This window comes from Vipera berus, assembly GCF_964194415.1.
Source record: "Vipera berus genome assembly, chromosome: 9".
NCBI lineage: Eukaryota > Metazoa > Chordata > Lepidosauria > Squamata > Viperidae > Vipera > Vipera berus.
In genome coordinates, this window is record NC_138212.1 from 537,562 (window position 1) to 563,591 (window position 26,030).

Sequence of the window (26,030 nt, forward strand, 5' to 3'; positions counted from 1 at the left end):
CCCCGGCGGCCCTCCCGGCCCAGAATAGTCCTTCGGGCGGCTGTCCACCTCCCCCGACGCACCCCCCCCCCGCGCGCCTGCCCGGGCTTGGAGGAAGCCGCTTCCCCCCGCCGGGTCCGCGGCGCGCCTCTCGGACCGGCGTCGTCGTCGTCTTTAAGCAGCTCGGGGGCGCTTCCTGCGCCTGCCGTGTGTTGTCTATCCAGCCCGGCCTCCTCCTCGACGCCCTCCTTCCTTTCCCCGTTCTCCCCTCCTCCTCCTCCTCCTCCTCCTCCTCCTCCGCGACGCCCGCCTCTCCGGCCGCCCGGAGCAGCCGCTGCCTCGACCCCCGCTGTCGTCCCCATCGGCCGATGCTGGCGCCTTTCCCCAAGGATCCGGCTCCCCCAGGGAGCAGCCCCCGCTGAACCGCGCCCCGCCTGGCCGAGGGGGCTCAGGAGCCGCTCCGGGCGACGGGGGGGGCTTCCCGGGGCTCGGATTGCGTCCGCTTCTCTCCTCCTCCTCCTCCTCCCCCCCAGCGCGGGGACGCAGCCATATGGGGGGTGGCAGGAAGCGCCGCTACCCCTTCCTGCCTGCGGGGAGAGTGCGGCGGCCGGGCCGGGCACCGAGGCGGCAGTGACGGCGAGTGAGAGGCGGCGCCCGAGAACGGAGTGACCCCGGGCCTGCCTTCGCGGCGGCAGCCCCCCGCACCCCCCGCCCCCATGGCCCCGCGGGCCGAATAGCCGCCGCTCCAGCCGCTCCAGCCGCCTCCCTTCAGCCCCCCCCGCCTCTCGCCCCTCGTCCTCCGAGCGCGCCGGGGCGCATGAGTGGCCGCTCGGGGGAGGCAAGCGGCCGTCGTCGCCCCCGCCGTGTCCGGGCTTGGACCGCGGGAGAAGATGTCTTTGCGCATCGCCCTGGCGGCGGGCAACGAACGCAATTCCGAGCCGGTGAGTCTTCCCGCGGCGGCGGCGGCGGCCCCTCCTGTCCACCGGGGCCGGACTAAGGCCGGGCTGGGTCGGGCGGGCGCTGCGGGGAGCCCGGCGTTGGCGGCAGGGTTGGCTGCGCTTCAGCGCCGGCTCAGCTCCCCCGCGGCGGGGCGAGGGTGGGGGGTCGGCGCCGGGACCCGCCGAGTGGAACACGAGCAGTTCGGGTCTCCCGTGGGACCGAGGCTCAGGGCGGAGATCTCCCCGCTGGGCCGCCCGCCGGCGCTCCGCGGCTTCCCAGGAAGGGCCGCGAGGGGACCAGGGCCCTGGCGGGGGTGGCGGATTTAGCGGGCCGGACGGTGGGCCTCTCCGGGGGCCGGCGGAGGGGCTCCCGGTGAGCGGCCGAAGGCGAAGGGCAGCCAGCAGTTCCCGGCAGTGACTCTGCTGCTTTTGCCGCGCTGCGTGCGGCCTCGCCCGTTCCAGCTGGGGGGGAAGGCAGGAGGCGGCAGGCGAGCGGTCAAAGGGGGTCCTTTCCGAGGGCCTGGGAGGCGGGTCTCCGGCCGGAAGATCTCGACGGCCGCCTCAGAACCCTCGGCTGCCCGAAGCAGTGCCCCAAAGGCGGTCAGTGGTCTGCAGGCCGAGACCCCCCAGTTCTCTGCATACCTCCCCCCCCTGCCAGGCTTTGGTCGCCTCCACAGACCCCCCAGGAGCTCCTTGCTGTCCCGGAATACTCCCCCAGGGGAGGGGATGTCCTGGGTGCAGACCAGCTCTGCCCAGCTGTGGCCAAAGGAGAGAAACTCTCCCCATCCTTTAGTCTGAAGCATGTGTTTGTGCGGGCCCTTCCTTTGTGGGCTTCCTCTCAGAAAAGCCTGCACAAAATGCCATTTTCAGGACTTACTGGGGCCCCTTATAAGTTGGCTCCCTCTTGATGTGTTTTTAACCAAACTGCCTGAACAGGTTTTGCCGAAGCCTCTGTGTCCTTGGCCAGGCAGAATGACGGGTGTGGACGCTGGCTGAGTGTCGTGTGAACGCCCGTGCCTTGCGCTTTAGTGTTGCCTGGGTCAGCCTAGCCAGTCTCTCCCCACCCCCCAGGGGAGGTTGTGCTACTTCTGCCTGTTTGGCTGCACCTGGATTTTGCGCCCCTTGTCAAGGGCTGTCCAAGTGGGGGAGACTGTCAGCAAATGGTCTCTGGGGTTTTGAGGGGAAGGCGGGTGCAGGCCCTGGTTTTGCCTCTGACAATTCCTGGATGCAAAAAGGCCATGTGCCCCAGAGATTCTCGGGGCCACCAAACACAGACTTTCTCCGCTCTTGATTGACACCCTAGCAACACCAGCAGGCTATTCTGAAGCCGTGTGGGACTCCAGTTGCAGTGGGCGGGTGTATTTATGTCTGTGCGACAAAGGATGTCACCTCCTTTCATGTTGAAATCCCAGCTTCCTGTCGCATCTCCTTCCGCATGCTCGTGGACTGTGCTCACCCACTTGAGAGGGGGCTGCTTCCAGCCTCGGTGCCCCCTCCTCCCCCTTGTGTTGGAGCTTGCTCGCTTGCCCCCCCAGGCCCAGGTCTGCTGTCTGCCAGGCCTTCCTTGGCTCAGGCCCCACCTTCTCTGCCGCTGCCACCGCTTTCAGCCACATCGCCAATCGCCAAGGCTTCCTGAAGAGTGCCGCACCGCTGTGTTGCCATGGCAGCGAGGTCCTCGCCATGGCAGCCAGCTAGGCATCGCCCCTAGCACCTGCGTCCGTGGCCAGTAGCTGTCAAGTGAGCAGGGTGCCTCTGAGCATGTGCCGAGCGCTCCTTTGGCCTGCAAGTGAACAATGCAGCCTGCCCCTACCTGCCTGGGCCTGGGAGTTCCCGGGTGTGGCTCCCAGCAGCTCACTCAGATCAAGGAGTACAGAATGTGCGAATGACTGAGCGAGACAGACGGTGCCATCTTGCTTGAGAGCTCTTTGCCAAACCAGTTCAGGGGAGGCCTCCAAACAGGGCCGGGCAACTGCAGCTCCTGGTAACCCAAGCCAGTGAACCCAGTAAAGAACAGCTGGAAGGCCCCAGGCCCCACGGAGTCCCCCTCCTTGAGGGGAGGAGGGAGAGGAGCTGGCCCTTCCCTTGCCCGTCCTGCAGCCAGAGGAGCCAAGGGAGAGCCCCGCGCTCCCTGCCACGAAGGCCCCCTCCCCCAGGCTTCCAAGGGCCACCTGCAGCTTGTACGAAGCTGGCGTGGAGGGGAAGCTGCTGCCCCCCTTGAGGAGAGTGGTGGCTGCAGGGCCCTGAGACTTCGGCCGTGCCAGGTTGGCAGAGACTGACGGGCACCACCTCCTGCTTTGCATCCTTCAGACCCCGAGCTCCCTGCCTCCCCCATGGCTTTGGCCTGCTTCTTCCGTGACCAACGGCTTCTTGTGCGGCTGGGCCTTGAGGAGGCTGGGCTGGAGAGCATCGCCCCTCCATGAGTTGGACCCAGGTGGTCCCAGGCTGCTCTGTGCCTTCTGGGGGACATGGTTGTTGTAAGCAGTCCTGGCTCAAGGGGGATGCTACACCCTTGGCGTGTGGGCCTGGAGACAGAGGGCGTGGATCCACCCCTGTGCAGGCCTTCCCTGCCGGGCGGCTGTCTGGGTGTGCCCCAGCCTCCCACCCAGAGTTGGGGAGCTCCTCCGCCATTCCGGTTTCCCCTGAAAGAGCAGCAGCTGCCGGCTCTGTGGCTCTCGGAGATGAGGTGTCAGGGCAGGGCCGCTTCCTGGATCTCCTGGGCCCTCCTCCTCCTCCTCCTCCTCTGTTGTTGTGATGATCTTCCTGGATTAAAAGTTAATAACGTTTGGGGCATCCGGGGAGTGAGCGACAGAAGCCGCTGCTGAGCAAAGGTGCTGCCCTGTGTCCCACCTGGGCCCAGCTGCCTCAGAGAGCCTCCCGCGGTCCTGGGGCCTGCGCTGCCTCCCTGCCCGTGAGTAAAGCCGGAGGGCAGCCCGAGGCTTGCAGATCTGCTCTCCGGCTTGGCTTTTGAGCGATGTGGAGCCCATGAGAGTCACAGAGGTCCAGCTGGAGATGAGGAGGTCCAGACTTGCACGCAGAGTCCCGCTTGGATCTTGGGGGAGAGGCCAGGTGCGCTCTGGGGCTCAGTCCGGGGCTGGTGTGGGTGCTGTGGGGGGCCCTCCTTCACCAGACCAGGGAGAGGATGTTGGCCTGGGCCGCAGGCTCCTGCCAGGGTTGGCGCCTTGAGAATGGAGGTGGGGGGGAAGCTGGGAAGGAAGGCTGATCTGCTAACCACTTTCCCTGGACCCCGTCAGAGAGGAAGCCGTGGGGCAAAGGACCCAGAGACCAGCTTCTGTTAAGGAGAAAAACAAACCAAATGTTCGTTCAGCAGTTTAAAGGTAGTAATCTCAACTGGAACGTTAGCAAGCAAAAACGGTATAAAAATACAGGGAATGAATCGTCCCAGTTTATTTGTTATGGATTTGTTAGATTCCTATCCTGCCTTTCGTCCAAGAGCTCCAGGTTTTTTACAACAACCCTGTGAGGTAGAGTGGAAAAGCAGGTGAGAGAATCACCCAGAGGATTTCCATGGCTGAGGGTGGCCGTGGGACCGAGTGGCACTGCACCTCCCTGGCCCAAGGCCACACTGGCAGCGCTCTCACCTTCGGCCTCCTGGCTGGCTTCCTTTCCCCCACCTGTATTGGGGGGCAACACAAGACCCTGGCGAAGGCTTTCTCTTCGGATTGACTGGGGGTCAAAGCCTCGGGCTGGGGGTGCCAGGGCAGCTGTGACCCCTGGGCTGAAGGCTCTGGGCTCCACTGGCCTTGTTCCAAGCGACCCCCTTCTGGCCTGCTTAGTGACTGAAAGACTGAACTGGCACTGAAATTCCTTGAGTCATGGTTGGTTTTACTGCAGCCTAGAACCGGCTGTGTACCGAGCACCCTTTTTTTCATGATGTGCCCAGGTTTTGCACTTGCCTTGGGGGCGGGAAAGGGGGTGTCCCAAGGACAGCAGAGTTTTGCACGCCTCAGGCATTCCAAAAGGTCCCCCCCTGGAGTGAGAGGATCTACACACCAGGCGCACCGCCACCCTGCCATTTCTTTGAAGCGTGCAGCGCTGTTTTCCAGTGCATTATTGATGAGTGCTGAAGAGGGGGGCCGCCATAGCCCCCTCCCTCCTCCCCTTGCGTTGCGCACTCACGAGAGGACAGGCAGCGTTCCTGGGCATCCCACAATGCACCGAGGCATTCCTGCACCGTGGAAACACAGGGAGCTTTCCAGAGAGGCCAGCCCAGGCAGGAGGCCTGTGTCCAACTCCCCCTCCCCGCCCTCCCCCTGCAGCCCAGAGAAGGAGAGTTTCTGACCCACCCCCCCGCCCTTTCACCACCTTGGCAACATTCCTTGCCCCGTCAGTTGCACTGGGGGGGGTTGCTCTCTGTTCTCCCCCCCCCCCAAGAATACCCCTTTAGACATGGGGCCAGAAAGGGATGAGCAGCAGTGACTTCTTTCTCAGTCAGAAGGAAGGAAGGAAGGAAGGAAGGAAGGAAGGAAGGAAGGAAGGAAGGAAGGAAGGAAGGAAGGAAGGAAGGAAAATAGAGCACAAAGGGACCTTGGAGGTTTTCTAATCCAACCCCTTGCTCAAGCAGGAGACCTCATACCACTGAGGTGTTCAATCTTGGAACTTTAAGGCTTGTGGACTTCAACTCCCAGAATTCCCCAGGGAGTCCACAAGTCTTAAAATTTCCAAGGTTGAACCCCTTATCCTACCACTCCAAACAAAGGACTATCCAATCTTTTCTTGAAAACCTCTGGTGGCCAGCTGTTCCACTGGTTGATTGTTCTCCTTATTCCATATCCTGTGCTTTTGGAGCGGAACGGACCTGTTTTCTTCTCCTTGCCCCATTCTGGTTTCGGAAGGGGAGCGTGCCCGGCTCCTCCCCTCAGTCGGCCTTCATGGGCCGAGTTTCACATCACTGCATCTGCATGGTCACGTGACCAAAATTTGGATGCTTGGCAACTGGTCCATATTTATGGCGGTCGTGGTGTCCCAGGGTCACGTGATCCCCTTTTGCGACCTTCTTACAAGCAAAGTCAATGGGGGGAAGCCAGATTCACTTAACAGCCAGGTTACTAACTCATCAGCTGCAATGATTCACTTAACAACCGTGGCAGGAAAGGTCGTAAAATGGAGTAAAACTCATTTAACAAATGTCTCACTTAGCAACATAAACTCTGGGCTCCGTCGTGGTCATAAATCAAGGACTGCCTGTGTCCAGATTGCAGTACCGAGCCAGGCGGGGGGGCCCTGCGCCTCTGCCTTCGGCCTCTTTCATCTCCTCTGGAAACCCGGCCGGTTTTTGCGTCCACAAAGAAATGGAGAGATCAGATATTTCCACCCTTAACACCTTCGGCCCACATCCTTGGCTACGGCCACCTTGTGCACTGCAGGTGGTCCTTGAGTTACAAGAGCTTGTTCAGCGTCCATTCAAAGTTACAACGGCACTGAAAAAAAGTCAGTTTTTTCAGACTTACAACGGTTGCAGCCTTCCCCTGGTCACGTGATCAAAATTCAGGCGGTTGGCAACTGACTCACGTTTATGACCATTGCGGTGTCCCGGGGTCATGTGATCCCTTTTGCGACCTTCTGATAAGCAAAGGCAATGGGGAAGCCAGATTCACTTAACGACTGCAGTCATTCACTTAACAACTGTGGCAAGAAAGGTCGTGAAATGGGGCAAATTCACCTAACAAACATTTCGCTTAGCAACAGACATGTTGGGCTCAATTGTGGTCGTAAGTTGAGGACTGCCTTTATTCCCAGGGAGCGGGCGCTCAGCGGTTGGAGGGCTCTGGGAAGTCTGGAAAAACTGACAGACGGGTCTGTGTGTGTGCTACATGCGTGTCCTTGCTGTGTTCATATGGCTGAGTTCAGAGCCTTATTGGTTATGAACAGAAGCCCCTGGCTGGGGATTGTGGGACTTGTAATCCTAACTCATCTGGAGGGCAGCTGGCTGGAGAGGTCTGGGTGACAAAAAGGGCTGCTTATGGCTGCCTGCCAAGAGGCAGGGCCAGAGAGGGTGTGGCTCTTCAGCAGATGAGATTTACTTTCGGGTGGGAATCTCGGACCTTACCCTCCCCCAAACAAGTAGCCGTGTTCTGGGCGCTTCCCCCGCCCTCCCCAGGGCCAGAAGCCACAAAAGAAGGTTTGTTCTAACTGGAAACAAGTAACAAGGTCATCGTCACACCCGGCTCCCTCCGGGTGTCTCTGCCCGGCCTTCTCCTCTGCTGCAGGGAGGGTGTCCTGCTCCAAGCACTTCCACCAAGGGAAGCGAGGCGGCTTCCAAGGCTGGTTACTGGGCTCCTAAGAGGTCATCTGGTGGGGCAGGTTGAGTCATGGGCAGGCTGTTGCGAATCCTGCAGAAAGGAAAGGAGACCAAGAGCTCTTTTGATCAGGTTCCCCCCTGAAATGCTCCCCCAGAATCCTGCAGCGCCACCCTCGTCTTAGTGGTCTGTAAAGCCCAACTGGGAGGGTGTGCACACAACCTCCCCACACGCTGTGCCATGGAGAAGACCCCGTTCAGCCTTTGGCCTTTCTGTTCTCAGCCATGGGGAATGCCCCCCGCCCCCAGGACGTCTGCCCAGCCAGAATTCTGGCACTGGGCATGATGTGGCCACGGGCACAGTCTGGCACTGCTGGAAAGCTGCAACCGAGCTCTTTCAGCTGGAGCGGCTGTGGCATCATCTGGGCTGCGTCCCTGCTAAACGCTGTGCCCTGCCATGGTGAGCAGGGAGGTGGAAGGCAACGTCCGCCTTGGAAATGTTCCAAAGTTGAAGGCCAAGGCAAGTGGGCTGCCTGGCCCTGCCCATCCTGGCCCTGTGCGGTTGTGCTCCCGGTGCCCACCCTCAGCTGACACATGCAGAAAGCTGTGCCCAGAACAGGGAGGGCAATTGGCTGATTACACAGCACGGGGTGCTGCATAGCAAAGGCTTTGGGGGTTGCCAAACTCAGAGGCTGGTTTCACACTACCCCCAAACTGGATCAGTTGAAGAATCAACTGTGGTTAGTCTTCCCCTTGGATAGTTTTCTTAGAGGGTTGTGTGAATCTACTCCATTTTAGAAACATAGAATCCTAGGGTTGGGACCTCGGAGGTCTTCTAGTCCAACCCCCTGTTCAAGGCAGGAGCTTTCCACCATCCAGGTCAAATAGTTGTCCATTTTTGAAAACCTCTGGTGATGCAGCACCCACAACACCAGGAGGCAAGCTATTTATTGATTAATTGGTTAATTAATAAATTAATTTGGTTAGTTCATGGTTCAGTATGTTGTACAAATCCAGGAAGTGGGTTAGTTCAGTGTGTTGTGTGAACGAACCCCCCCCCCATTCAGGAGATGGCCCAAATCCCCTGGAGCCCCAGCTGCTTCTCTGTCTCTTCCCAGCATAATTTCCTTGCTCACTTTTCATTCTGGCTGCATTCACACATTAAGGTAGCTGGTACCGGACTGGAGACTCAGCACAATTCCTTCACCCGCAAGCCAAAGCAAGGAGGGCAAGAGCCAAGGGCTGAGTGTGCGCACTGCCTTGAGCAATTTGGTCTTGCGTGATGCGATACCGTTTACGCACGAAAACCCGGGTTAGGAAACATGGCTTGAGGCAACGTGGTAGCCGAGTCTCTCTTTTTTTTTATTGAAAAGTTTTACAATACATTTTATTTTTAACAAAACAAAACCCCTCCCAACCCCCTCCCCTCTCCCCAACCCTCCCCAACACCTCCCTCCCTTCCCCCTCCCCCCTCCCCGACTTCCCAGAGCTCAATACAGGGTATAAAAATACAAACAATCATAATCTACCTTATGCAAACAACAATAAACTATTAAATCTATCGCACTTGTAACTCTTATAAAATAACTACAAGCAATGTAAATATCACATCAATACTTATTCAAATGCTAGGTGAAACTTTTTAGTCCCATATTTATTCTGGATATAATCAATCCATTTTTTCCACTCCACAATATATCTCTGTTGCGACTGGTCTTTCAAATATGCCGAGATCTTTGCCATTTCCGCCAGGTTGGAAACTTTTAAAGTCCATTCTTCTATAGTCGGCAGTTCTTCCTTCTTCCAATATTGCCCTACTAAAAGTCTTGCTGCCGTAATTAAATTCAACATCAACTTAATGTCCACAGCAGTAGTATCAGTAATAATGCCCAGTAAAAACAATTGCGGACAACACTTTATCCTTTTCTTAAATATCTTTTGCATATTCCACCAGATTTTAAGCCAAAAAGCTTTAACCTTTTTACAGGTCCACCATATATGAAAATACGTTGCATCTTCACCACCACACCTCCAACATTTAGGCTGGCAGTTCGGATACATACTTGCTAATTTTTTAGGATCTAAGTGCCACCTATAAAACATTTTATAAAAGTTCTCTCTTAAGTTTTGAGGCAACGTGGTAGCCGAGTCTCTCTGAGCAGAGGGTCCAGGGAGCCACTCCTGGGACCAAGAAAGATCTCCTGGGGAAGGAGGTGCCCAGGGCAGTGGCCACAAGCACAGAAGGATAGTTGGGGGGGTGAGCTCTGGGTGGTAAGCGTGGAGCACAGGTTGGCGAAGCCTTACCCAGAGAAATGGGGCTGCCAGCAGGCAGGGCTTGTGTCCCCCTTAATGTGAGCACCCCAGTAACCTTTCCTTTGCCCCCTAGCACCAGCGCTGCCCGGTGGTGACTCTTGAGCCTGCCCCCCTGCCGGTGACACCACCACTGTCCCCCCAGCCCTCCACCCTGGCCAGCAGCCGGTCCGAAAAGGGCTCGTCGTGGTCCAGCCGCTCGCTGGGCGCCCGGTGCCGCAACTCCATCGCCTCCTGCCCCGATGAGCAGCCCCACATCGGCAACTACCGGCTGCTCAAGACCATCGGCAAGGGCAACTTCGCTAAGGTCAAGCTGGCCCGGCACATCCTGACCGGCCGGGAGGTGAGTCGGGCAGAGGCTGGGTGCCCTTTGGGGCGTGGAGGACCTGGGGGGGCAGACATAGATTACTGGGGAAGTGGGAGAGTGCCCCCCCCATATTACAGCTGAAACTGGCCAGGGAAGACGCAGAGCTGGCAAGCAAAGGGGAAGGTCGCTGGGCCGGAGCACAGGCAGAGAACTAGGGAAAGGCTGCCCACAGGTTCAGAGAAGCGTCCGGCCAGCTGCCATGGCCATGTCTCACGTGGGGTGCAGTGGGTTTCCCTCTTGAATTGGCTGAGGTGGGGGCATAGGAGGTCCGTGCCGCCCTCTCCGCTCCATGGAGCCACTGAGGCTTCAGCCCAGCTGAATCCAGGCCACGCCTGGCCATTGTGAAGCCCTGCCTTGGGAGCCCCACTGATTTTCTGCATTGTATTTTCCCAAGGTGGCTATCAAAATAATTGACAAGACGCAGCTCAATCCAACAAGTCTCCAGAAGGTGAGCAAATGTTGGGGGGGTGGAGGGGGGAGGCTTCAGAGCCCAGCTGCCCACTGTATCCCCTTCCAGGGGACCTGGGGGGCACAGAGGGAGGGGTGTCATGGCCTCATCTGCTCAGAAAGGGCAGCCCCACAAAGAGATGCATCCCCCTCCCCTCTGCAGGGCTAACCAGCCCCTTCCCTGCCTGGCAGGTAGGGTGCCACACTGGGTGGGGGGGGGACTTGAGCAATGCAGGTTGAGGTTCCCTCCCTTCCCTCTTGGCTCCCCTGCCTTTCCTGCCAGCAGTGGGGGGGAGGGGAGACACTGCTCTCCATTGCCCCCCTCCCTAATTACGGCTCAGAGTCTAAGCTGGTCGCTGTGGAAACCCGGCTTCTGCCAGCATCCCAGGGGGAGGGGGAGGGGTGGACCTGCTAATTAGTGGCTGGATTCTCCAGGACAAATGAGCTTCAGGGAAGAGGGGCGAACTCAGTCGCCATTGGTTCAGCTGCTGACCCTTTGGATGCCCCACCTTTCTTTTGTGGTGAGGGGCAAGACTCCCTCTCGGTGGCCAAGGATGGTCAGTGATAGCCCTGAAGGGAATGTGGGGTCTATGCTGTGACTGACAGGGTGGGGGTGGGGCAGAAAGTGTCCTTCAGATGCACAGAAACACCACCCCCCCCCCTGGAATTTTCCAAAAGTATCTTCACTAGGAAATTGAGAGAAGGAAAGGGCAAGCAGACAGCCAGACATGCTCTGCAGCATTGTTATTCATTATAATTTAATTATGCAAAAACTGCTTTGGGAAATCCTCTTGGAAGGGATTATTATTAATCATGGTTAATCAATTAAAGGCCATTCAACCCCCAGCACAGCCTGGCAAGACAACCAGGGCCAATTCAAACCTGACAACCCGGTAATCCATTATCTGCAGATCAACCCTAGGGGCCCTTCCCAGAGCCCCGGTGCTGTAGACACTCAGAGCAAAGAGCTTGGGCAAGTGAGCCAAACTGCACAGAAAGAGAGAGAGAGAGAGAGAGAGAGAGAGAGAGAGAGAGAAATGTAAACAGAGAGGAAAGACCGCCTAGGACCGGTGAAGCCTGACCCTGCACTTCTGAGTGCTCGTGGCAAGTCCCCAGACTTTTTTTAATGTATTATTATCATTTTATTGCTAACGCACATGAAAAAGAAAGAAAGAAAAAAGATCTAAAGAAGCCTCTAAAACGCATCGCAGTGCCTGCATCCAGCACGATGGCTTTAGAAAATATCTCTCTTCTTAAACAACAAATTAAATCTTGGCTACCTGGAGCGATATTGATCCGTTCTTCCTCTGCAGCTATAAAGGGACATTTCGCGAGTCCGTCCCTCGGGGCCCCTCCGGCCCTACATTATTAGCCCCTTTCTGCATTCCAAGCCTGATGAGGCTCCCCGGATTTTGTCAAATTCAAAACTCTTGGTACCTAACCAGACCTCACCTCCCTGCCTTCCAGCCTCAGGTCTCCTTCCAGCGCCGTTTCGCACACGCAGGCAGGCCAGGACTTACAACCGTCCATTGAGTGACTGTTGGAAATTACAGCAATAGCAGCAAAAAGTGAAAATAATACCGTAAAGATTTATGCACAGTGGAGGATAAATGAAGGAAAAGACCCATTTTCCTTTTGCCAGAAAAACTGGACCAGCCTTCCCTTTTTATAGAAACATCCATGTTTGGTGGAATTTAAAAGTGGTCTGCATTTTGGAGGGAGGGGATTGTTGGAGAGAAAAACGTTATGCTGTAGTTTTTGGGGAGGGGTAGCTAACTCCTGTTTGGGACGTTTTTGCAGCTCTTCAGAGAAGTCAGGATCATGAAAGGACTAAATCACCCTAATATTGGTAAGAAACAGAAGTCTAGGACACCCCGTGGACAGTTTAAACCCCCCCCAAGGAAGTCGTGTTCTTCAGCAGCTGAAGGGGGCAGGCGAGGCTGGGGCTAAAATGGGGGTTCATCTTTCAATTCAGCAGGCAGCTTGTGGGAGAGAGGAAGGGGGCTCGGAGGGCATCAGGTTGCAAAAGATTGCTAGATGTGGGGGTCAGAAAAAGGAAACCCCCCAAGAAATGAGCAAAATCTGGGACAGAGGCAACGTTTTAGGGAGCAGGGAGTGCTGTGGGATGCCCCCCACAAGGCTTCGCGCTCCCCCGGGAAATAACGTTGCAGAATCGCCTGGTGGGGTCACGGTGCCCGTTTGTCCTCTTGCCACACAGAATTTTAACTCCCCCAGTTTCGCCCAGTGCGCGTCCCTCACTAGCGCTTGCCCCAACGGGGGACCATGGGGGTAGCAACAGCATTTAAGCATCCAAATAAAACAAAATATTCCACCCTTAAAAAGAGACCTGCGAGGTTCGTGGTAGTGACTGGGGGGAGGGAACCGCAGCGTCGGTCAAGAACCCCACCCCCCCAGAGAAGAAGCTCCTTGGTGGGGAGGCTGACTTTAATTCTGGCTCTTTGCGCAGTGAAACTCTTTGAGGTGATTGAGACGGAGAAGACCCTCTACCTGGTCATGGAATATGCCAGTGCCGGTAAGCCTCGCCCGCCCTTCCCGGGTGGAAAGTGCCAACCTCCTTCGCCCATTTTCATCTCATGGTGCCTTCAGAGCCTTCAGAGTTCTGTCTCCTTGCAAACCAGCTGCAGGGAGGCCAAGTATGGGGGCGCCCCAGCAGCAGCCCCCCAGCACTGTGGTGAAGGGCTCACAAGCCGGCATTGCCTGCTACCTAAAGGATGGGGGCTCTCCCTTGGCTGCAGTTTGACTCTCTTGGAGCTGCTAAAATTACCCTCACTTGGTCCCCAGGCCAGGTCTGATGAAGCGGTCAGTGAAGAGAACCTTTGCAGCTCAGGGTTGAAATGAGGGGTCTTTGGTGGTCTCTGAGCTGAGCTGTTTTCTTGCAGATGTTTCATGACCTAACTGGGGTACATCATTAGTGTCAGTAAGGAGTGGGGTTTGCAGAGTAGAGGCAAAGGAAAAGGGTGGGGGGAGGAAGAGGAGAACATGGTAAGGTCCTTGGTGCTCTGTGCACTGATAATCTTCCCTAGTTTGCTCATGAAATGTCTGCAAGAAAACCACCAAACCCAGGGACCACCAAGGACCCCGCAGGCATTGCAACCTGGGGGAGGGGCTCTTTCCCCTTAGACTGTAGAGAGGTTGGGGGTCAGCACGTGCCCTCAGGAAAGTCTCTCAGCTGGACTGGCTTCTAAGGGCATTTGGGCCTAAAGCCGCTCATCCGACAAGCCTCTCCTTCAGGTCCGCCTGGCCCTGCCTGACCCCCTTTTGTGCTGACAAGCTGAAAAATTTCCCCGCTCTCTTGGGCCAGCTGGCACCTGGCCCCCCTCCCCCTCCATTACGTGGGAAAGCTCTTCCCAGCAGATCTCCAGGAACAGCTGCCAGCGCATCCTGCCCTTCCCTGGCACCAGTGGCCCCGGGTCCAAATGTCCACGGCACCCACCCTCGGCCTCCCCCTTCCCTGTTTCTAGCCCTGGCATCCAGGCTGGCCTAACCTGCCCGTCTTTCCTCTCTTCGTGCAGGAGAGGTTTTCGATTACCTGGTTTCCCACGGCCGCATGAAGGAGAAAGAAGCCCGGGCCAAGTTCAGACAGGTGGGGCCTCGTGGGGCTACCGAGAATGCCCGCTCCTTGGGCTCCGGACAGGGGTGCAACTGCTTTGCCTGGAAGGGGGCTGTGCAGGTGCTGGAGGGGGGAACGAGGGGGGAGGTTTGCACCCTAGCCAGGACCCCTCCTTCTCACTCCTAGATCGTCTCGGCTGTGCACTACTGTCACCAGAAGAATATTGTACACAGAGACCTGAAGGTGGGGAGTTTCTGCACTGCTGCCATCTCTCCCTCCCCCGCCCAATTCCTGTCCGGGGGGAGGAATGGTTCAGCCACCCTGGAGCAGCCCCCAAAGCTGGATTTTGGGAGGTGGCCCTGGAGAAACCTTTCCCCTGACCCTCAGTGCTTCCGCCTGTAAAATGGGAAGACTTGCTGCCTGCTCTCAGAGTTGGTGCGAGTTGATTCACTAGAAGAGGTAGAAGAACCACGGAAGCTGCAAGTTGGGCAGCTTCTCCGTCCGGCACTTTGCTGGCCATTGGACTTTGGATGCAGTTTATTGGGCCTGGGGGCTGCAGCAAAATTTTACCCCCCTCCTTCCTGTCCCTCAGGCAGAAAACCTGCTGCTGGATGCGGATGCCAATATTAAAATAGCCGACTTTGGCTTCAGCAACGAATTCACACTCGGCTCCAAGCTGGACACCTTCTGCGGGAGCCCCCCCTACGCCGCCCCGGAGCTCTTCCAGGGCAAGAAGTACGACGGACCGGAGGTGGACATCTGGAGCCTGGGGGTCATTCTGTACACCCTGGTCAGCGGCTCCCTTCCGTTCGATGGGCAGAACCTCAAGGTGAGGCTGTGGAGCAGAAACTTTGGGGTGCAGAGGGCAGGGCAGGTCGGGGCGTCCCAGTTGCAAGGAGGGGAGACCGAGGTCAGCCTCTGCTGTGGTCCTCTTTGCAAAGGGGGGGCTGGCTGAGATGTTCGGGGGGGGCTGTGCCAGATGGGCTCTTGGCTCTGGATCAACTCGGGGTGGGCCGAACTTCTGCCTGGGGGAAGGAAAAGGGCAGAGGGGCATTCAGCACCACCACCTGGGCTTACGGCCTTCCCTTTCTGTGCTCGGGGCCCTTTGCTGTTGTTTTTTTAAAATTATTTTATTAATTGATATGACGGATCTCCTGCCTCGCTCTGCAAAGCGACTTTTCTTCTCACTCTGCTCGGTTGCCCGATGCCTGAAGTTGCAAAGTCTGCTTCCCACCGGAGGAGCAAGTGGGTGGCATATCCCGGGCATGTAGCCACTGGCCTTGGCATAAGCCCCTTGGCACCCTTGGCCAGGCAGCACTGCCCCCCCCAGCAGACTGGCCGCCCGGAGGGACTGAGGCGGAGAGCCAGGCTGCACTCTGAACGACAGGCCTCTCTGCCCCCTCCCCCCAGGAGCTGCGGGAGCGTGTGCTGCGTGGCAAGTACCGTGTCCCCTTCTACATGTCCACGGATTGCGAAAACATCCTGAGACGCTTCCTGGTGCTGAATCCTGCCAAGCGCTGCACCCTGGAGGTGAGAGGGCCCGACCTGGGCCCAGCTCTGCTGCAAGCCCCGTGTGGCAGTTTGCCAGCCCTGGGCGGCTCCTTCCTCCCTCGTGGTCCCTCTGGGGCTGAAGGAGCACAGCTGGCACTGCCCGTCCCCCATGCCAGTTTCCCGGACACCCACCAGAAGCCAGGCCTTTAATTAGCAACCGTCTCCACAGGATCTGGCCCTCCCCACTGCTGAGCCTTCCTCTCCTGACTCCACCACCCCCCCATGACTGTAATTAGCCTAATTGACTCAAGTATAATTGCATGGTGTGTCAGGGAGGCACTGAGCAGCCCACACCCTTTCCGCCTGGCACAGCTCAGTGCGTGTTACAGCAGGGGTGGGGGTCGAGCCTCTGCAGGCGCCCTGTAGATTATTGGGGGACTGTTTGTGCCTCCCCTGAAATGGAGACCCATGTTGGAAAAAGATGGGAGGAGTCCCTTGGCCCAGGGTGAAGAATTTAAGGTGCCTCTGAGCATGGGCTGAGGACTGCATGGACTGGCCTTTGCTCACCCGGGGTGTCCAGATACCTCAGGTGGGACTTATGAGGCTGCCAGGTGGGCACCCAGGGGGCTGCATTGGCAGAATTGGGAGGGGCCCCAGCAGCTCGATCCCCCATTAACACTTCTCCCCCCCCCAGCAAATAATGAAGGACAAGTGGATCAATATCGGCTACGAGGGGGAGGAGCTGAAGCCCTACCGAGAACCCGAGGAGGATTTTGCGGATGCCAAGCGCATAGGTAGGGTCCCCCCCGCCCCCGTGCTTGGGGTGGAGTGGCCCTGGACACCCCCCCTTGCGACTGCGGCTTATCCTGCTGCCTGGACAGGTGCCCCAGACTGAAGGGCCTGGCACCAAGGCAGCTGGCCAGCATTGCCCATCCCCATTTGCTGTGGGGTCTTCTAGCCCCTCCTGGCCTTGGGCCGGGTTAACCCGCTGCCTCCATTCCTCCCTATCCAGAGGTCATGGTGGGCATGGGCTACACCCGGGAAGAGGTCAAGGAAGCATTGGCCAACCAAAAGTACAACGAGGTCACAGCCACCTACCTGCTGCTGGGCAGGAAGAACGAGGTATGGATGCTGCCAAAGCCCCCCTTCCCCCCCCAGGCTGCCTCTTTGAGCGGGAGGGGGGCTCCCTGGTGCAAAGCCACAGTGGGGCGGCACACGTGCTTCAAACATGCTCAGTTGGCCAGGACTCACCTTCAGCTACTGGGGCAGGATCTGCCCGAGGGGCCATGGGATCCACCCTGGGTGTGGGCAGAGGGTCCCTGGCTTCTGAGAAGCCGGACCCCAGCTGCCTACGGAAGGAACCATCTCTGACCCACCCACCCCGCCCCCCGAGCTGCAGGCCCACACGTGTCTGGGGGAGCGTGTGCTGGCTCCGCTTTGAGGGACCTGGCCTTCCGCTCTGTCCAGCAGGTGGAAGGGGGGGAGTCCCGCACCGGCAGCAGCCTCTCGCTGGCCCGAGCGCGGCCGCCCAGCGAGGTCTCCAACGGCACCAGCAAGTCCTCCTCGCACGCCAAGGGCCAACGGGCCTCCTCCACGTACCACCGGCAGCGACGGCACAGCGATTTCTGTAAGTGGCCAGTGCCCCTGCCGTCTCTGGGGCACCGAGGGCCCCTCTTGGAGACCTGGCGTGACCCCCCCCCAGCCCCCGCCGGGCGCCTCGGGCAGTTCTTAAGACTTTTCATGGCATCCTGGCGTGCAGACCCCAGCCCTTCTCTTAGCTTTGACTGAGCCAGGATGCCCCCCACATCATAACATGGGTAATGGGAACACGGCAGTTGTGTGAAGCTGAGGCTGGAGGGAGCTTGGCATCCTCTTGCAGGCAGGGGGTTGGCTTGATGGCCTCAAGGAGCCCTCTAAACTCCAGCAGCTGTGGAGCTCTCTCCTTCCAGAGGTTTGAGGTGCATCCAAGATGGCCAGCAGGTTGAGAAGGGGAACGTAACACAGGTAGTCCTCGACTTACAACTGAGCCCAAAATTTATGTTGCCAAACAAGACAGTTACTGTGAGTTTTGCTCCCTTTTATGACCTTGTTGTTAAGTGAATCACTGCAGTTGATAAGTTAATCTCCTGGTTGTTAAATGAATTTGGCTCCTCCATTGTCTTTGCGTGTCAGGAGGTCACCAAAGGGGACCACGTGACCCTGAGATGCTGCAGCCGTCATAAATATGAGCCAGTTCCCAAGAATCTGAATTTTGATCAAGTGACCATGAATGGATGCTTCAATGGTCACAAGTGTGAAAAACGGTCACAAGTCACTTTTTACAGTGTGTTGTAACTATAAATGGTCATTAAACAAACAGCTGTAAGTTGAGAACTACCTTAAAGACCTGCTTGAAAAACACAGGTGTTTATTCTATTTTCATATGAGAGGAAATTGGAAAGAAATTAAACCCACCATAGTTTCCGTCCTGAGCCCCTTTGTCCCCCTCCTCAGGGCCACTGGCTCTGGGCTGGCCGTCCCCCTTGAGAGTGCCCCCTTTCCCTCCCCCCAGGCGGCCCCTCGCCCGTCCCCCCGCACCCCAAGCGCAGTCCCACCAGCGCCGGGGACGGGGAGCTGAAGGAGGAGCGGATGCCCTCGCGCAAGGCCAGCGGCAGCGTGGTGGGCAGCGGCCGGGGGGGCCTCCCGCCCTCCAGCCCCATGGTCAGCAGCGCAAACAACCCCAACAAATCGGAGATCCCCGACCGGCGCAAGGACAGCGCGGTCAACACGGTAAGGGGGGGCCTGGCGGTCTCAGCCTCCTCCCTCAGCACGGACCCTGTTTCGGGGGGGCAGGGTCATTCCCCCGGGGCCTCGAGAGGAGGGCATTCCTTCCCTGCCAGGACCAAGGGGCTTTCCTTGGACGACGCGGGTTGCAGGATGGGACCAGAGAGGGCGCCAGCTGGTTTCGGAGCACTGCCCGGGGCCTCCTGTGCCCGGCATTCATGGAGCCAGGCAAAAACTGGCTCCCAGCCGAGTCTCCCCAAATCCAGAACCTACTTTTCTGGTCGCACTTCTTGTGTCCAAGCAGAAGCAGATCCTGCCCAAAGAGGCCCTTGGATTAGGTGACCTCTGGGCCCTCTTCTGTGTCCCGGTTTACAGAATAACAGAGTTGGAAGGGACCTTGGAGGTCATCTAGTCCAACGCCCTTCTCTGGCAGGAAACCCTGCACCATTTCAGACAAGTGTCTGTCCAGACTCTTCTTAAAAATGTCCAGTGTTGGAGCACCCAGAACCGCTGGAGGGAAGCCGTTTCACTGATTTAATTGTCAGGAAATTCCTCCTTAGTTCCAGGTTGCTTCTCTCCTTGATGACTTCCCATCCGTTGATTCTGGTCCCGCCTTCCGGTGCTTTGGAGAATAGGTGGACCCCCTCCTCTTCTTTGGGGCAGCTCAGATATTGGAACACTACTATCATCTCACCCCTACTCCTTCTTTTTATTAAACTAAATAAATATAATTCCTGCAACTGTTCTTCATATGTTTTAGCCTCCAGTCCCCTGATCCTCTTTGTTGCTTTTCTCTGCACCCTTTCTAGAGTCTCAACGTCTTTTTTACATCGTGGTGACCAAACGGAGACGGTTTGTGTGCCATCTAGGTTGGTATAGGCTCACGCATGATCTAAGGTGCTGCAAAGTCTAGTTTAATGAAAAGAAGGACAAGGGGGGACAGGATAGCAGTCTTCCACTATTTGAGGGGCTGCCCCAAAGAAGAGGGGATCAACCCATTCTCCAAAGCCCCAGAAGGCAGGACAAGAAGCAACGGGTGGAAACTAATCAAGGAGAGAAGCAACCTGGAACTAAGGAGGAATTAATCAGCAGAACAGAAGTTGCCTCCAGTAGTTGTGGATGCTCCATCACTGGAGGTTTTTAAGAAGAAATTGGATTGCCGTTTATCCAGAATGGGGGTCTCCTACTTAGGCAGTGGGCTGGACTAGAAGACCTCCAAGGTCCCTTCAAACTCTGTCATTCTGTTCATTCTGTTAATGTCTAAGTTGCTGAAGACCTGGATGCTGAGACTCTGATGCCGCTGACCCCATTCCATCCCCCTATTTTCGCGGGCCCAGGAGCCCCTCTGGCAGCACCCAGGCTCTGAACTGGCCATCTTCCTTCCTGTTTCAGAATAACATCCCATCCAGTATGATGACCCGGCGGAACACCTACGTCTGCACGGAGAGACCTGGGGGCGACCGCCACTCCCTGCTCCAGAACGGGAAGGAGAACAGGTGGACTTGGGTGGGGCGGGTCATGGACTTGGCTCTGGGGCATGGTCTGGCGCAGGGTGTCTCCACCGTGGCCATTTGCAGTTGAGTGGACTTCAACTCCCAGAATTCCCCGGCCAGCCATCTTGGCTGGGGAATTCTGGGAGTTGAAGTCCACCCGTCTTCAGGTGACTGAGAAACACTGCATCTGAAGATGTATTCTCATTTCCGGAGGGAAAAACAGAAGCTGTTGCATCTCAACAGGAGCAAGAAAGCCATGTCCATCTTGGTAGTAGCCCCCTCCCAGAAGCCCCATTTCCTTATCCCCAGAGAAGAATGCAAGGGGGGCACAGGATGCCTGTGAGTGCCTGCCCCACGGCTCCTGAGTCGCCCTGGGCATCCCACCGAGGTAGCAGGGCCTTGGGTCATCTGGTGTCCAGAATCCAGGGTCAGGGTCAGCATACCAAGGAGGACGGGTGTCACCTCTGGCCTGAAGGGGCTGCAGGAGGCCAGCTGTGGCTCAGGGCTCAAAGGTCAGAGCTTTGGGATTTCTCAAATCTTTTGCCCCAAAGTTCTTCTGGGCCCCCCACTTGCCCTTGTTGGTGGCGAAGAATCTTGCCACAGCCTGAGAGGCCGCTCTCCTTCCTCCCCCCCCCGCAGCTCAGGTGCCAGTCGGGTGCCCCCGGCCTCCCCCTCCAGCCACAGCATTGCCACCTCCTCCTCCTCCGACCGCAGCCGGCTCTCTCGCGGCACCAACATCCGCAGCACCTTCCATGGGGGGCAAGTGCGGGACCGGCGTGGCACTGGCGTGCAGAACGGGCCGCCCCCCTCGCCGACCCTCTCCCACGAAGCCCCCACCCTGCCTCAGAGCCGCAGCCGGGCCACCTCCAACCTCTTCAGCAAACTGACCTCGAAGCTCACGCGGAGGTAAGCAGCCTGGGCGGGGGGGGGAGCTGGGCGGGGGCTGCAGCATTGGCTCCTCCCCCTCGGCCGACCACAATTGAGCCCACAATGGCCGTTGCTATGCAAGACAGTTATTAAGTGAGCTTTGCCCCATTATACAACTTTTCTTGCCGCCGTTGTTAAGTGAATCACCGCAGTTGTTAAGTTAGGAACACGGTCGTTAAGTGAATCTGCCTTTCCCATTGACTTTGCTCATCAGAAGGTGGCGAAAGAGGGTCACCGGATCCCCATGGGACCCTGCGACCGTCGTAAACACGAGTCATTTGCTAAGCGACTGAGTTTGATCACATGACCACAGGGATGATGGAACAGTCATAAGTGTGGAAAATAGTCATAAGCCACTTTTTTCTGCCCTGTTGAATGTCACTAAAGAAGCAGTTGTAAGTCAAGGACTCTGTACCTCGAAAGAGGGAGAGAAGGAAAGCGGGGAGGGAGGAGGATGTTTAGCACATCCGTTCTACTCCAGAGCGAGCCGGGCCTTCAAGACCCTCCACGGCCCCTTCCCCAGTACTGCCCCACTGGGCCAAGCCTCCGCCTGCGGGTCTCGGAGGCTGCCGGGCACTTGGTGTTTGCAAAAAAGCACCTGCAGGATTCTCAGACTGTGAAGAGCAAAATTATCTGATCTGACAAAACCAAGATTGAACTGTTTGGCCTCAATTCTAACATTATGTCTGGAAGAAACCAGGCACCGTGCATCATCTGCCCAATATCATCCCAAAAATGAAGCACGGTAGTGGCAGCGTTATGCTGTGGGGGTGTTTTTCAGCAGCAGGAACCGGAAGACTGATCATTGTTGAGGGAAAGCTGAATGGAGCAAAATACAGGGATATCCTCAATGAAAACCTGTCCACGGTGCTCAGGACCTCAGACTGGGCCAAAAATTTGCTTTCCAACATGACAACGATCCTAAGCAGACAGCCAAGACAACACAGGAGTGGCTGCACCCAGCCCGGCAGGAGTTTGGTGCCCGCCTGCCTTGAGGGTCTCCCGTCTGAAGGAAGCTGCCTCTGCCCCACGGAGGCCCCCTGGGGCAGCCGCTCCTCAGCCCCCCTGCCCCAACCTGGGGCACCCCTTGAAGCCTTCCCCAGGTCCTTCCCAGCCTGCTTGGCCCCGTGGCTGCCACCCCGGGAAAACCAAGGGGTCTCTTCCCCCCCCCGAAGTCCTTCCATAGCTGCAGCCGCTGTGCTGGCGAAATAGGAAGGAAACTGCCTGTTTTTAAAGGGTGGGCAGTTATAAACCTGGCAGAGGCCCTGGGGGTGGGGGGGCATTGTAGATTTCCTAAATGGCGGTGATGATCTCTGACAGGAAGCTGGCTTGCCTTGGCACAGCTGGGGAAGGGAGGAGAGGGCACCTTCCGCAGCCCCGTGAGGTGGGGTCTTCTTTCCAGAGAGCCTGGCAGAGCCTTTGGACACCCCCCGCCCGGGAGGGCGAGCAAAGGGACATGACTTCTGGGTGGGGCACGCATGGCTTTTCAAGCCCCCCCTCGAGCCCTGGGCGCAGCTGCTTCCTTCCCAGCGCCGCTTAGCTGAAGGTGGCTGCGTCCCCCGGAGACCCTCCTGGGAGAGAGAGGGAGGCTCAGTCCAAGGCAGGAAAGTTAGAACGGAAGCCCCTTCCCCCAGGCAGGGGGGCAGGGGGGCCTGGAAGTGAAGGGCCAGAGTCCGAGGCAGCCCCACCCTGAAGGATTCCACGGGCCCCGCAAGTCCCTTGGCAGGGCTGTGGGGCAGAAAGGGGAATGGGCGGGGCCTTGTAGGAGCTGGGGGTCTTCGTGGACCGAGGGAGGAGCCGGAGCCCCGAGGGGGGTGGGGGTGTCAAAGGTGGCAGAAGGAAGAGCGGGCCAGCTGCCTGGCTCACGGAGGACACGCAGGTACAACTGAGCAGGGCAGGATTCGCACTCTGCTTCTGGGAGGGTCAGCCGGAGGAGCCTCTGGGGGTACCTCTGATGCAGTCCGAGGCAGAAGGGAGGCCAACCCCGAAAACCAGCTGGAAGGAGCTTCTCCCCTGCACATCCTGGGCTCTGCTTCCCCCCCCCCAGCATTTGCAGCTGCAGAGGCAGGACCAACCCCCCCCCCACTAACCTCTCTTGCTCGCCCCCCACGCCCCTTTCACTCTGGCTTCTCTCTGTTTTCAGGGTCACTCTTGACCCCTCTAAGCGGCAGAACTCTAACAGGTGCATCTCGGGTGCTTCACTGCCTCAAGGATCTAAAATCAGTAAGTGGCTGCCCCCCGCCCCCTCCTTCCGCTCTGCTGCTGCGGCTGCCTTTCTCGCTGCCTTCTCCCCCCCCCTTTGCTTGGCTAGAGCCCTTAGCGACACCCCCCCCCAACGGGGATGCCTTTCAACTGCGCCTGGCTGCTCCAGAGCGCCTCCCTCCCCTGCTGGCCTTCCCCAATTCCAGAGGTGCGAAAGGGGATTCCAAGGACTCTCCTCCTCCTCCTGATGCAGGGGGGAGCCAGGCCCAAGGTGCCCCCTGCCGGCCTGGGGCTCTAAGCAAGGCCGCCCAAGAGCCGGGCCAGCCCAGGGCCCGCCTGTGAGTGCCCCAAAGCCCCTGGCGCAGGTGGAGGCAGAGCGGCAAGCCAGCTCCTGCAGAAGGGGGGAGCCGGGACCCCCACAAAAGCTCAGCCTGCTCCCTGTCCTCAGCCAGGTGGTCCCCTGCCCATAGAAACCTTGCAGGCGAGGGAGGGGCCCTCCCCCCCTTTCTCTGGGCAGCAGACTCTGGGGCAGTGTGTGGCCTTGGGGAGCCCCTCTTTGTCGTCCCAAATGGCAGGAGCCACTCCCAGGCTGCCCGTGCCCCCCTCGCCTAATGGGGGATCTGGACCCGGAGGCTGACGGTGGAGGGGGGCCTTCCCCAGATGAAGCCTGGTGGTGCACCCCACCCGCCTGCTCCCCACATCCTCTTTGCCTTCATTGCTGCTCCTCTCTTTCGTCCTCCAGGGTCGCAGACGAACCTGAGAGAATCAGGGGACCTGCGCTCACAAGGTGAGTCCCTGGGGGCCGGCCCCTGTCTGTGGGAAGGCTAGGTCAAAAGCTCGAAAGGCTAAAGGGGGCTGAGGGAGAGCCGGGGGGGGCACTTCGGTTCCTTGGCTGCAGCAGGAATCCTTTGCAAGAGGAGCCAGTTGTATTGATTTTTTGCCTTTTGCTCAGTTGCAGAATTCAGCTGGGGGGTGGGGCGTGAGAGGACTGTGCGTGTAAAGTGTGTGTCTGCAGCCCAGCTCAGTTGGGGGGGGGGGCGGAGGGGGCTGGCTTTACCTCTGCAAACTAATCTGTGGTCTTCAGGGCTTCCTAACCTGTTATCTGGGTTCTTCCAATATCTACAGTCCGCTGAAGTTTATTTTTATATATTTATATTGTGGCTTTATTACTTTTATGAGTAACTCAAAGCGGTAGACATACCTAATCCTCTTTCCTCCTCCTCCTCTGTTCCCCACAACAACAACCTTGTGAGGTGGGATGGGTCAGGCGGGGGTAGAATCATCATAATCAACTACTGGCTCCTCGAAGCCTGAAGCCCAGGTCAGAAACCCCGGCAAGGCTAAACAGCCCCCCTTGGCATCTTGGCTGGGCCGGGGTTATCGTGCAGGTGGCCGATCTCTGGCCACAGCCAGGCCAGGGTCCCCCTCCTCGGGCCTTTGCGGGCATCTGCCGCCTCTGCCCGCTTAGCAGGCTCCTGCTCCTCCTTGCCCGCAGTTGCAATTTACCTTGGCATCAAAAGGAAGCAGAACCCCGGCTGCTCCGATTTACCTGGAATGTGAAGCTGACCAGCACCCGCTCCGCCGAGGCCATCCTGGCCGCCCTCTGCCAGGCCACGGACTCTGCCAACTGCTGCCGCCGCCAGACGGAGCCCTTCGTCCTCTCCTGCACCCACGGGAAGAGCGCCAGCGAGCACTTCTGCTGCCTTGAGGTGGAGGTCTGCCGGCTGCAGCGGCTGGGGGGGCTGCACGGGGTGCTCTTCCGGCGCCAGGCCGGCACCTCCCTGGCCTTCCGCAGCCTGGTGGCCAAGATCACAGACCAGCTGCAACTCTAGGGCGTCCCGGCCTGCTCCGTGCATTGACTGACCCCCGGGCTGGGGAGCCGTGCAGGGGAGGACGTGGCCCCGGGGCCCTCCTCGCTTTCCTCCGGGGCCCAGATGGTCCTCGGGCCAACCTCTGCTGCCAGTGGGACCCGCAGCTGCTGCCCTGGAAGGCGCCTGCCAGCCTGTCAGTGGTGCTAGGAGGGGGACGGGGAGGGCAAGAGGGAGGGGAGAGAAAGGGGAGCTGGCAGGGAAGGGCGCTGGCCCTTCCTCCAGCACCTAATCGGGTGGGGGAAAGGCTGGCCGGCCTTCCCTTTCCCGAGTCACATGGGGGAGCTGCAGGCCAGACTCTGGTGTGTCCCCTGCTTCATCCGTTGTACAAAAAGGACCCCTGCCCATCGTGGTGTGCCCACCAGCCATGACCTTTTCACGCGCCACTTCATTGCCATCCAAACTCCAAGAGCCCAAACACTTTCATTTCCCAAAATTGGAGGGGGGGCGGTTTTGAGCTTGCCCATAGAGGGTCCTGCCTCCCTTTCCTGGGCACCCACAAAAGCTGGCCCCTGGCCCCAGCTCTACTCTGGCTAGAGAGCTGGCTCCCCCCCAGGAATTCAACCCCCCCCAAGACAAAGGGGGCCAAATGCGGTCAGTGATGGGGGGAGGCAGCAAGAATAGAGCGGAGTAGTTCAGCTGAGCTGGGGGGCGGCTGAACTGAGAGAGGCCACCCGACTGGCAAAGGCGCTCTGGGTCTTTGCAGCGCCATGTCCAGCCTTGCCTTCCATGGCAGCGACATTGGCACTCGACCGGGCAGGCAGCTGTGCGCTCAGGCCGTTTGGGCACTGGAGACCCTCCTGCCCAAAGGCCTGCAGGCCAGAAGGCCCCGAGCAGCAGGCAGCAGGCGGGACCCTCACATCTCCCACGCAGGCGGGACCGGACTACGAACCAAATCTGAAGCTTGGAAGAAAATGGAGCTGGCGCCGAGACCCCACTTGGAGGGGGCTGGTCCTCCTGAGTGGGTTGAGGGGCCAGGATTCGGTCACCCCAACGGCTGCTGGCCATCTCATGGGGGTGGGCACGAGTTGGTGATGCCAGCTGCCCAAGCCGCTCTGCTCGGGTGCGGACGGAGGGCTGTGCTGGGTGGCGTGTGGGCACCTTTCCACCCTGTGCGTTTGGGCCCCAGCAGTGTGAAGGGGCTGCGGAGGGGGACTGGCACAGGAGGTGGCAAAGCTGCCGGGCCTGGGCTCGGGGTGGAGCCGCTTGGCCAGGGGGAGCTGGTGGGGCTTGGCGGACGGGCCTGGAGAAGGAGACTTGGCCGCTCCGGTGGGGAAAGCTGCAGTTCCCTCCTCTCCCCCATTTTCCCTCGTTTACTGGGTGCCCCTGCTGTGACTTCCCCCCTCCCCTCAAATCTGGCCTCTTGGGTGTTCCGCAATCTGTACAGACCCCCTGTATATAATAGCCCCTTAGCCCCG

General features: G+C 58.5%; 1 protein-coding gene across 3 annotated transcripts; it reads left to right on the top strand.

Annotated features, from left to right (window-relative positions):
• Positions 1 to 299: 299 nt before the first annotated feature.
• Positions 300 to 24,778, top strand: MARK4 (microtubule affinity regulating kinase 4). Of its 3 annotated transcripts, XM_081334673.1 has the most exons (18): positions 300 to 920; positions 9,560 to 9,826; positions 10,245 to 10,298; positions 12,098 to 12,146; positions 12,765 to 12,830; positions 13,831 to 13,901; positions 14,055 to 14,111; positions 14,461 to 14,697; positions 15,279 to 15,398; positions 16,054 to 16,153; positions 16,372 to 16,481; positions 16,827 to 16,986; positions 17,911 to 18,128; positions 19,515 to 19,618; positions 20,255 to 20,521; positions 22,686 to 22,765; positions 23,487 to 23,531; positions 24,240 to 24,525. In XM_081334673.1, exons 1-18 carry the CDS (start codon positions 870 to 872, stop codon positions 24,302 to 24,304), a joined length of 2,121 nt encoding a protein of 706 aa, XP_081190799.1. In that variant the 5' UTR covers positions 300 to 869; the 3' UTR covers positions 24,305 to 24,525. The 3 variants fall into 3 exon arrangements, with proteins under 3 accessions (XP_081190799.1, XP_081190798.1, XP_081190797.1); XM_081334672.1 differs by lacking the exon at positions 22,686 to 22,765 and having other exon boundaries at positions 16,830 to 16,986; positions 24,240 to 24,778; XM_081334671.1 differs by lacking the exon at positions 22,686 to 22,765 and having other exon boundaries at positions 24,240 to 24,777.
• Positions 24,779 to 26,030: the final 1,252 nt, after the last annotated feature.